Raw genomic sequence first — 12,305 nt, forward strand, 5'->3', positions numbered from 1 at the left:
TTCCACAACTCCGCTCCAGTAATGATAACAACACCGGGGAGTTCCAGCTGACTCGCGTAAAAACACGGAGTTAATTCACAAAAACAAAGAAAGAACAGAAACTGGATAGAAAAGTAGTTTAGCTTTAAGATCCGTTAAAAACCGTTAGAGAAGGTGAGCAGTGAACGGTGATCCGTTACAGCTCGAGCTGGCCGCAGTCCGTTTTCTATCTCCACTCCACGAGCCGCTCCGGGCGTTTCACCAGGGTTGCCAGATTGATCCGCTTCATCTATTCAAAAACAGAATAAATCCCCCCTTAGTTCATCCCACCCAGTACATACATTCAGCAATCGTTTCATAAACTACACCTACCATACAGATGAACCTAGTGGGTATACAATTACTGACTGGAGCTCATATGTTGCTCTGTACACTTTGTCACCCCTTGTAATCCATTTCTCAATCAAAAGTGACCTCATAAGACCAGACCAGCACTGACTGGATGATGTTTGTCTAGCAAGTGGATGTTTACAATTTTGTCATGATTACCTTCGCAAATATTTTTACTTTAGTTTCATCAGGAACAAATACAAAGAGTTCTGAGCTGTATGTTTTTATTTACTCAATAATATGCTGATTATATGATTTGTCATTTAAAAAAAAAAAGCATTGTGTTAAATTTGTGAAACATGCAAAATACATAGACACATGTTCACTAGTGGTTTCAGAGTGGTTCCACCCACTGCATATATAGATACTCATGTACACAAAGATAAAATAATGAAAAGATTCAAACTAACATGTCTGGGTAATCACAATTGTATTTATTTATTTCTTTTTTCTTAAATGATTAGTGCAATTTTGGGTTTGGCCTTTTTGCCCAAGAGTGCATACATAAATAAATTACATCAACACCATGATAAAAGAAACAAAATCTGACCACCACTGCCCTTGAAATTAGTGCCTGTGTTGCTTGCTTGCAATATCACAAAAATGCACCAGTTACCAGACTGGAAAAAAGGTTGAGGATTTGTATATGCAAAGTCCAGACTTTTGATTATGTGTGGATTTTATTATCTGATTGCTAGTCTTAACCTGCTGTTCATGGTGATCTGTTTCTGAAAATCATTACAGACTCTGGATTATAGAGGTGTAGACAGGATGTGCAAAACAGGGAATTCCCCGAGGCCTCAAACTTTGTGAAGTTCCCTGAAGCCTGATCGCTCTGTTCTGCACACGTCAAATTCCAAAATGCAGGAAACTCACCTATTTTAAGCATTCATCCAAGACTTCCTGTTTTCCTGCCATTGTAAAACATTCCTGCCATATCAACAGCTGGGAACACTGATGGATCCTAACATCACGCAAAGTTACCGAATGAAATATTTGTATTTATCATTTCTGCATTACTATATTAAGGGGAGCATTTTGAGCATATCTGAATTTTAGGGGAACACCCTTCACCCCCTTGGTTTGGACATAGAAAGGACCACACCCTGAACAGGGCTCCAATCCATCGCAGGGGATCTCTCTGTTTCCCAGACACACCCACACAGACACACCCATACAGACACACAAACATAAACACACAGGCACACACACACAGACAGACACACACTTACATACACACACAGACACACAGACAGACACACACTCACAGACATACACACAGAGACAGACAGACACACAGACATGCACACACTTACAGACACGCAGACACTTATGGACACACCCACACAGACACACAAACATAAACACACAGGCACACACTTACAGACATGCACACACCTACAGACACACCCAGGCAGACACGCAGACACTTATGGACACACCCAGACAGACAACGAAAGGCTTGGATTAAACCAGGGTCTAGAACCCATGTTGCTCAGTGGCACTTAAACCAGCTGCACCACCCTCCCATCCTCACCAAGGTTTCATAACACTCAAGGTGGAATTGATTTCGAAATCCAAACTTTGATGTTGGGACAGCACAAAGTGAACGCAGTGTTATTCAGAGTATATCTGGCAACCCCTCCTGCTGTGCCCTCCTGTAGCAGAGCAGCAGGGAGGTGGAGGGATGAAGAGATGCACATAGGGGTGAATTATTTCACTGCAGATACCCTCTGGGCTCAATTCACTTTCATATTAGTGTTATAAGGCTACATAATGTACTTATTAAACAACAGGACAGTGGTTATTACTTTCAAGTGGCATTTTTGCCCATTCTTGCTTGATACTTCTGCTGCTCAGCAGTGTGTGGTCATCATTGTTTGGTTCTGAGAGACAGGTCTGGACTGCAGGCAGGCCAGTCAAGCACCCACTATTTATCTAAGACGCTATATTACAGTTATACGTTTAGAATTAGGCCTGAGATTGTATTGCTGAAATAGCCATGGACTGTGTAAAGTGACAATGGGTTTTCAAAGTACTCCCAAACTCATGTGTCACAGTAGCATGCCAGTTTGGCAAGTGGTTGCAAAGACTGATACTTGGTGGATTCTCCTTTACCCAATCATGATGCCATTAACTGTTACCAATTCACCTGCTCACTGTGAAATGTTTCTTCTTTTCTGAAAACAAAACAACAACCCCAAATTCAGTCTCTCAGTTTCTCTGTTTTGTTTCTGATGGGGTTCTTTGTCAGTGGAGTGAAACTATAACAAAATTACATAATTCATTCCTCTTTATTTCCTCATGAACATTCCCAGAAGATAAACGGTGTGAACGACCTCAAGTTCTCCAGAAAGAAAATCCTCGAGCAGAAACTCTTCTAAAGATGCAGCTATGGGAGCAGATGTTACAATAGATAATAATATATAATATAATAATAAGAGATCTTTTCTACGAGTGTAATCATATGTTTGACTCATAGATATGTTACTTTATTTAATTACAGATACAAAATTCTCTCAGAGCACCAAAACAAAACAAAACTAGCAGACGATGAACACGTCCAGTAAAACAGCGGTGATATAAAATGACTCACCACAAGAAATGAGTCGTTAAGCCAAAAATAACATGTGAATAATTTCTCATCTTATTATTCACATGTAGCCTCGACTCTAAATACGACTGTACTTACTTACTTACTGTTTTATTGTCTTCTTGCAGTTCCGTCGGTTTAAAAAGAAAACTGAGAAGCCTTTGTTCCCTAAAAAGGGGGGTAGCTGTGAGGAACTGTGGACTTGACTCTTAGGTCAGATACACCCCACACATAGACAAGTCTAAATCACTGAGCTGGTCACTATTCACTGTTCTTTACAAAGCCTCGCCATGATTCACCACCCTGAGACGCTTTTCCCTGGGTTCCTCCTCCTGAGTCAATTTTCAGATAAAGATTTAGTTTCTAATCTTTAGTCAGGATTAGAAAAGCATGTTGATCCCAACTCTTCTAAAATTAAAGAGGAAATTATGAGTGCAATTCCTGCATTAGTGCAAAACTTTATATATTTAATTCAATAAGACTGAATACATTAGCCTCTAGGGGTCAAAGACAGATGCCTTTTTGTGCCCAAGGGCAGTAAATTTTATCTCTCTGCCAAGTGTCTCAAAAGAACAGAACAGACTGCACATATATTCCACCAAAGTATAAATCTCAGACCCTTCTGTTGTTTTTTTTTCCTTTAGATGCCATTTGGGAGCCCCTTATCCTCGGCAGAGACACAAAACATTCGCAGCCTATAGGAAAATGTTATTTACAATAAACAGTTTATTATTTATCAAATTTTACTATTAATAAGTTGATACTGTAAGAATATTATATATATATATATATATATATATATATATATATATATATATATATATATATATATATATATACGTATATATATAATGTATTTCTTTTTTTGGGGGTTGGGTGTGGTGTGCATAAAACTTAATAATCATCTATTTTCGGCTGCTCCCTTTAAGGGTCGCCACAGCGGGTCATTCATCTTTATCTTGCCCCGTTCCTAATCATCCTCCTCTGTCACACCAGTAATCTTCATGTCCTCCCTTATTACATCCATAAACCTCCTCTTTGGCCTTCCTCTCCTCCTCAGCACCCCTCTCCATATCGAACTCTCATCCCTCCTCTGCACATGGCCAAACCATCTTAATCTCACCTCCCTAAATTTGCACGTCTCTCTAATAAACTCGTTCCTAATCTTGTCCATCTTCGTCATTCCCAGTGGTCAATATGCTAATATCAAAACGTGTGGCACGGCCATTACTGTAAATCAGTTAAATTTGCTAGTTTATTAGCTACATATATCTAATGTCAACAGTGTACAAGCATTTAAGACCAAATACTTTAATGTAATCTCAGTTCTATCGATTTGAGGTACAGGTTTTATTAGAACTATAGGATCCTAGCACAGCTATCTGTTCTGCTTACTAGCAATTTGTTATTTTATTAAATTCTATACACATCACTGATTGCAACCGTATGTGATCCCTATTACTCATCTAAAAACAACATACCTAGAGTAACTGAATAGGCTTGTGTCCTGTCAGCCTGAATGAATAAGAAGTCTCCAGTACTAACGACTATACCGAGTTCCTAGTTAAACTGAAAAAGAGACACAACAAAGAGGTGTTCATTGTAAAATACATTTAATCCATATGTAACTGGGCAAAAAACTGAACTAAAATCTGTAACTGGTGAACGAGGACAGAGATTTGAGTCAGTTTGCCAGTGTGGGTCCTGGTGAAGGAATCCAGGTCCTTTTAATAGATCCAACATTTCTGTTTATGTTATTGAAACCTGATTTGATCCAGATGTTATCAAACTCCATACATCTGGCTAACTTTTACTAAAATCTATGTCCTTTTTCTATACCAAAGTACCAGAGGAAATCACAATGCCTTCACACAGCCAATAGTACAATGATATATGGAGCTGTACATATTACAAGACACTTGAGCATATCAGCATAAGCAATATGTGCAATTACAAGATCAAGCTGGAGATTGTATGTAGGAAAACAAAGTGTGTGTGTGTGTGTGTGTGTGTTGGGGTTAAAAGAGATGATCTGGGTGTGTTACCCGAAGCCGATGTAGTGTTAATAAAAATGACTCTTTTATTGGCGTCATTTGGGCGACACCTGGTGGACAGCATAGGAAGTACAGAAAGCGCCGTTTTTGGCAATGGCAGTGAGGTTGTGTTCCAGCTGCTGTGAACACTGGGACATTTTTAGAATCCGTCATAAACAAAGTCAAAACATTAATTAAAATGACCAATCACAGTCCTACAATTACCGTGTCCGATCATGCACTATCTGTGGAACGCTGGACACGAAGGGGGCATTCAGTCTAAACAAGGCACCACCTGATTAAACCCAAAACCAAAGGACCTGGACATAAGGGATCAACTAGATCTGTAAAACCCTAAACTACCTGCACCACTGTACATCACCCTGTACGATCCATTCTTTGATTTATTCCTTCGTTCTCCTTTAGTGACCACCCTCAATGGTGTGCCAGTTCAACACAGTCCCTTTCTTACACACTAAGGGCATCTGAGAGCACCCAGTCCACCTACAGGCATGTTTTTGGTATGTCTTAGAAAAAAAGTGCCTAGAACCCCAAATCAAATCACCTTGGCCCATGTGTTCAATCATTCATTAATTGTCATTGTCTATTTTTCCACCACTATATCCTGGTCAGGATTGCGGTGGGTCTGATTCTTTGGACGAAGGGCAGAAAACACCCCAGTTCATCACAGGACACACACACACACACACAGCAATTTTTGTAACCCCAAATGGCCTGAATTCATATCTTTGGACAGCAGAACATGCAACAGGAAACACGGAGAACATGCAAACTCCACACAGAGGGCCTGTGTCGCCCTCCCCATGTGTTTAACAGTCACCAAACGTACATTAATGTGTCTTGACGGATTCAAAATGTGCCAATAAACACAACTGGTCAACAGCTCACACACTGGAGCCTTACAGTACACTGAAGAGTTATTTAGTGATCGATTACACAACAACATTGTCAAACAGCTCCAGAATTTAGGAAGGTTTGGTGGAAAAGTCAGTAAAGATTGTTTTTTTTTTTTTACTTTATTTTTTAAAAGAGAAGCATTTCATCAAATTGATACAGCAGATTATATACGAGTAAAAAAATTCCAGTAGGAATTTACAGGCCATTCTATATAATGCAGTCTTAAGTGTTTTCGCACCGGCAGGGCAGGGCAGGACATTCAGTCGGTAAGGCTGGGAGGTGCATATAAGAGCTTTGGCATGGGTTAGTTAAAGGTAAAGAGGCTAAGCGTGACCATTCCGCTGGTTTCCAGCCTGCCTTAAGGGAAAGCATGCGGGCGTCGGTTAAAATACGTTAGTCACAAAACATCGGAGGGAACTTCGCTTGGCATCTAGGAGCCGGTTAGGATCTCAAACGTTGGCATGCTTGGTTGGGGACGGCTACGGTTCTTGCAGTTGTCTGGCACAGACGAAGCCAAGGCTACACCGCGTTACGCTTTCAGGCTACACCCTAATGTACAAAGAACAACAATTTAAATTCATTGTATACTTTGACCTACTCTTATCTAATACTATTTTCAATTGTTAGCAAACATATAAGTACAAATTCAGCCAAACAAAAGTCAAGAGGTCAATATTCATGCTAAACGGAAAGGGCTGCAAATATATACAGGTTTTACATACAGAAAAATAACTGGGAATCTGACGTCCATATGGAGAAGAAAATAATAAAGCTAACTACTATAGAAATCAAGACTTAAAATATCAATATCAACGCGTGTTTACATATTTCATTTGTATATATACTCGTGTATGGTTGTGTTTGAGTGTAAAAGCATCTAGCTGTACTGTTTTTATGCATTATTAATACACAGCATACACAGGGAGAGTCGTGATCAGAACAGATTAGCATCATAATAAAACGAACCATAATTCATACTTGTTCCAAACGAACTACATTATACATTAGAAATTCAGGCTAGAATTATTCCGAAGAATATTTATCCTTCTTCTCATTGGCTGGTGACTCCAGATGCCACATCTTGATCTGCCCAGTCCTCGTTTTTTTAGTATACAGGGCTGTTTCGAATGCCGCAGCAGAGCACCATGCTGAAGATCATCTCAAAGATCTTTCAAGAGCAAGACGAAAGAAAGACACCATATCAACATGAGAAAAACATTAGCAACACACACACATGAATTTTGTTACTTCTGCAAAGTCACAATTATTTAATCCTTACAAAATACTGTTGATCCTAAAACCTGCTAGTCTCAGATGTATTAATAAATATTGTTTCTCTATTTACAGAGACCTATTGCTGTATATTTTAATTGAATTTCATTCAGTTATATTCAGTGGTGATTACGATTCTCTATGTGAGAAACGTTTTGTGATGTTTCTGAGGAATGGAGACGTCACTGGACATGCTGTCTGTATTGCCCCCACACAATCCAAATCAGTGAATAAATTACTACATTACTACAAGTTATAATGTACACACCCGGTCATGTGCATGCAGTCGATTATTCAGCACAGCAGCATAATCCTGTGAACATCTACCATATAAACAGCTGCTGAAATTAAAGTCCCTCTGTCATCACTGTGACAGGAGTAAAACATGACATGTTGATGTGTTACCTGGTAATCTAGCCTGTGTGATTGTGGTCGGTCTTGACCCAGTAATTACGGTGTTATTGCTTTTAGTTATAATGTTTTTATTATACACACAAAACCATTTAACTGTTTACTCACCATGATGGCAGCAACAACCAGTGCAGCGATGCCGATAAGGTAGATCTTTTCATTGAAGAGTTCAGTGATTTTAGTGTGACAGTTCTGCAAGCAAACAAGTTTATATTTAGTGTGGGTCAATTCGGCACAAAAATGACCAAACAAATGTGGATGTCTGACCATTGGTCAGTCTGAAAACTTAGTGATCTCTCTACTCAGATGCTTTCGATGTCATTCTACACTCCTGAGAAGAGGGCGTATCTAAATTCTTAGATCCCTTAAAATGCTCCTACTGACGCACCTTAATTCTAAGTGATAATCTGACTGAATAACGAGGGAGCGTCCGGCGCTTCTTTAGTGCTGAAGACAATCCCAGCATTCAGTGCGGCACAACTTTTCTCATAAAAAATGACAAATATGGCGGACATTCTATTTAAATGTAAATAAATTCTCACTGATGTTTAATTTGTATAAAGGTGTAATTATACAAGTGTCGTTTATTTGCAAATCCAGGCTCATCAGGGACAGTTTAACCGTAATCGGCGTAATCTGTCTAGTAGTGCATCTAAATAATCTGCCTTATGAGTTCGATGTCTTATTAGAATCCTCTCCACTGAGGCAGCTGATCAGATAGGCAGTAGGCAGCAAGGCGATGTAAAAAAGTGATGTGCTTTGTTTCTGAAATTCTTAAAAAATAGAGTTTGAAAAAGTGCAGAAAAAGTGCACTTTTTGAAGAACCCTCGTACATCCTATGCAATCATAATCAGTGATTTTAACGTTAGGGCTGAATGGTGCATAAGCAAGAAATAATAGAATAATATACAGAACTTACATCATGAAATGGTCCTTTTCCTTCAGGACAAACATTAGTTGTTAAACTACTGAAAATAGAGTCAACTGCACCCCTGCCACAGCATTGCAGCTGAAAAACAGAAAGCACATTTTTAACCACACTGCAATGACGGGCGTTTCTGGTGTCTGCTTCAAAAAAACACCGATTTTACTTTTTAGAGACTTTTTAGACTTCAAACATGACGAGGGAGGCGTGTGCTACCTCAAGCCCCCCTGGGCCCAGGAGGTTGTTGGGCTTCAGGCAGGAATCATATGCTAACAACTAACTATACACTCACCAAGCATATTACACGACACAACTAGTACTTACATTAACCATTTTATAAGCTACACCTACCATGCAGATGAACTATCTGTTGTTCTGTACACTAAGCCCCCCTATTCTTAACTCTGCAATGATACTAACATGTGTTGTTTTGCTATGAGCACAGCAGGTACAGCAGTGTTGGTGGAATTTTAAACACCTCAGTGTCGATGCTGGAAGAAGAACAAAGTTCCAACCAAAAACATAAAGCCAATGGCGGCCTGTGATCCCAAAAAGGATTAGAACAAATTGAGCATGAAATCTTAAACCGTATGTGTTCCCAACAAAAAATCCCAACAAAAAAATCCCAACAACACTGCTGTACCTGCACAAGTGGGCACGGACTGCGACATTTAGTCATGGACAATTTTGTAACTCCAATTCATCTCACTTGCACGTCTTTGTACTGTGGGAGGAAACCGGAGCTCCTGGAGGGAACCCATGCAGACACGGGGAGAACATGCAAACTCCCACCTGGGGATCGAACCCAGGACCTTCTTGCTGTGTGGTGACAGTGCTACCCCTGCGAAGTTATAAATAGCGGTGTAAAAAACACAGTTAATAAAAAACCTAATAGCCAAAGTCAGCAATACTGCAGCCGTTTACGTTTCATTTATTAAAGAATGCCAAAAATCCTCATCCCAAAATGTATCAAATCTGTGCTTCTGTGGACTCACGATCTCATGGAAGGTCTTCAGCACTGTTACTGCAGCTGCATTCTTATTGTCCTGGAGGGGCAAGGCCACTCCTTTTTCATATACCGTGTCGTAAAAGCCGATCATTTCTTTGGAGATCTGAAAAAACAAAGAAGTTAAAACTCATTTACATAAAGGACAGGAGGAAGAAGACTGAAATTAGGTCTGGGTGGGGAGCAGCTGCTGTATATTGGTTTGGTGCTTGTAGTGTACAATGTATATTTCATATGTAAATTGGATAATACACTTGAATGGTTTAACAAACTCACTGGTGTCGTCCTATTATCACATCCTTGTATGTGTAGGGCAGAAGGGGCGATATTCACCGATGAAAGGCTTATGAAATAATCACTGAAGTTATATATGAGAAAGGCGTACCTAATAAAGTGCTCAGTGAATGTTAATAAAGTCCACGCTACTCTATTATTTTTGACTGTTAATATTCATATACATTATTAACCAAAATGATAAGGTGAGAGACACGAGCCCACTACCTCTGGGATTTAGGGTTCGAATCCCCAGCTGTGCTATCGGTCAATCGGGAATCTACACACAGACATGACGGGCTATTACTGAGGTGAGGGGGACGGCTGAGGCCCCTCGATGGATTGGCGTCCTGTCTGTGGTTATATTATTTACATGACCAGTATAAAGCAGTGGTAAAACATAAGCATGAAATGATTTGGGGTTTGCAACTGTAACTGGTTTGCTTTCTCCTCACCTTGTCTTTGTTAATAAATCCCCAGATGCCAGCAGCGACCTCGCAGGCGAACAGGATGACCAGGCAGGCGAAGAACTGGAGGAGGGGAAGAAAAAATAACAAAAACCGTAGTGAGTTCCCTCCATTGTACCAGTTTTCCTGATGAACGACTAACACGCCGTTATTAAAACAGGAGACTAACAACGTGTTACAGTTTGATATGTGATTAGACTGCATTTCAATATTAATTCCATTTTTATTTGTTTACCAGAGCATAAAATGCACACAATGTGCTAAAAATGAAAATATAATATATGTATTATTTATTATTATATCCTATTTTATTTTAAAGACGTTTCATCCAGTAGTCCAGAAAACAGTGCAAGTTCTTCCTGACATCGGTCCGTTTGCTTGCAGCCAGTCAAACGATTCACTTCAGGACAAATCATTGTCCTGTGTATTAGCTCGGTCAGGGTCACAGTGGCTTGCTAATCAGTCTTTTTTTGGGCCTGGAATCCTGTATGGACACTTTAAGACAATGTGCATTGTTAAAGGAAGAATGCTATACAAATAGATTTGGTATGAAGGGTAGGAAAAATTAGGAGTGTCGGAGGAAACCCACATGGACACGAGGGAAGGTGAGAAACCCCTCACGCTGACCACTGACAAGGGTCAAACACAGATCCTGTAGTATTGTTAGCAGCAGCCACTATACCAGATCCACCTCTGTGCTGAATATTACTAGTATTAGAAGTAATTTATTAGTATTAATAGTATTAGAGTGTTTCATTTGTTTACTTGTTTAAATTCTATCACTCTTTATTTTAGGTTTGCAGTGTGATGGTGCTAGGTGAAAACACTGGGCAGGGCATCACACACTTACACACACACACGCGCGCACACACACACACACAGACTAACACCTCTAAACTACTGACTATTTACAGATGTTCCCTGAGCGTTAAAAATGTGAGAAGCAGTGCCATAAATTACCATCCAGTACCATAACCACTAAGCTAGCACTACTATTAAAAGTCAGAATTTCCATGACATTTCAGTTTAAGCTGTGATGACTAATCTGACTCAAGAGCAAATCTGTTTAACCAAAATAAACTGGTGTCATGGTGGGGATTTTTAAACTTCCAGGATCTGGCAGCACATCTAAAGTTTAATAAGTTTACCAGAAATCCAGTCTGGGTTCATTTTAAAAATAAAATATTGTTACAGAATGAAATTTTGCATCGGGTGCGTTTTTATGCTCGTCATGTACATTTCTGATCACTGGGTGTCACTGTAGTTCAATATTTGTAAACTGTGTCGCACATGGATTCGGTGCAGAAGTGTAATGTGGATTCCTTTAATTTATTAATTCATTTTCTGTTACCACGTTTTATCCTGGTCAGGGTCGCAGTGGGTCTGGTTCATTGAGCAAAAAGCAGGGAACACGCCCCGGACAAATTGCCAGTCCTTCACAGGGCGCACACACACACACACACACACACACACACACACACACACAGGACAATTTCTAGCAGCTCCAATTAACCCGACTGCATGTTTTTGGACTTGTGGGAGGACACCCATGATGATACAGGGAGAACATGCAAATTCTACATGGAAAGGACCCCTGACTGCCAAGCTTGGGAATCAAACCCAGGCCCTTTTTGCTGTGAGGTGACAGCGCTACCCACTGCTTTAGGAAAAACTTTAGGCGCTTACATTACACTGACCTTCACTGTATAAGAAAGCTGTTGGGGCCAGTGATAGCTTGGTGGTTAGGGTACTGGACTAGTAAGCAGAAGGTTGCCGGTTCAAGCCCCGCCACCACCAAGTTGCCACTGTTGGGTCCCTGAGCAAGACCCTTAACCCTCAATTGCTCATCGTGTTCCGCTCATTGTGTAAGTCGCTTTGGATAAATGCGTCTGCTAAATGCTGAAAATGTAATGTAAATGTTTAGCTTTGAATAACTCTGTTATCCTTGATTGATTGAACTGATAACCCCACTTACAGGAGCGACAGGAGTGTCTCTCAATTTGTGCTAAAAATAAGTCGGTTTCCTTTTGGAATTCGC

At 40.0% G+C, this 12,305-nt stretch overlaps 1 protein-coding gene across 1 annotated transcript in view; it reads right to left on the minus strand.

Annotated features, from left to right (window-relative positions):
- Positions 1-4,558: 4,558 nt before the first annotated feature.
- cd81a (CD81 molecule a) overlaps positions 4,559-12,305 on the minus strand; it is a 36,873-nt gene continuing 29,126 nt past the window's right edge. The window contains exons 4-8 of the mRNA XM_062989721.1: positions 10,256-10,330; positions 9,517-9,633; positions 8,516-8,605; positions 7,705-7,788; positions 4,559-7,081 (exon numbers count right to left, since the gene is read on the minus strand). Coding sequence (XP_062845791.1) covers positions 7,019-7,081; positions 7,705-7,788; positions 8,516-8,605; positions 9,517-9,633; positions 10,256-10,330 — 429 coding nt within the window. The 3' untranslated portion in view covers positions 4,559-7,018. The remainder of the gene's footprint in view (positions 7,082-7,704; positions 7,789-8,515; positions 8,606-9,516; positions 9,634-10,255; positions 10,331-12,305) is intronic.

The sequence above is a fragment of the Trichomycterus rosablanca genome, chromosome 27 (genome assembly GCF_030014385.1).
Source record: "Trichomycterus rosablanca isolate fTriRos1 chromosome 27, fTriRos1.hap1, whole genome shotgun sequence".
Lineage (NCBI taxonomy): Eukaryota > Metazoa > Chordata > Actinopteri > Siluriformes > Trichomycteridae > Trichomycterus > Trichomycterus rosablanca.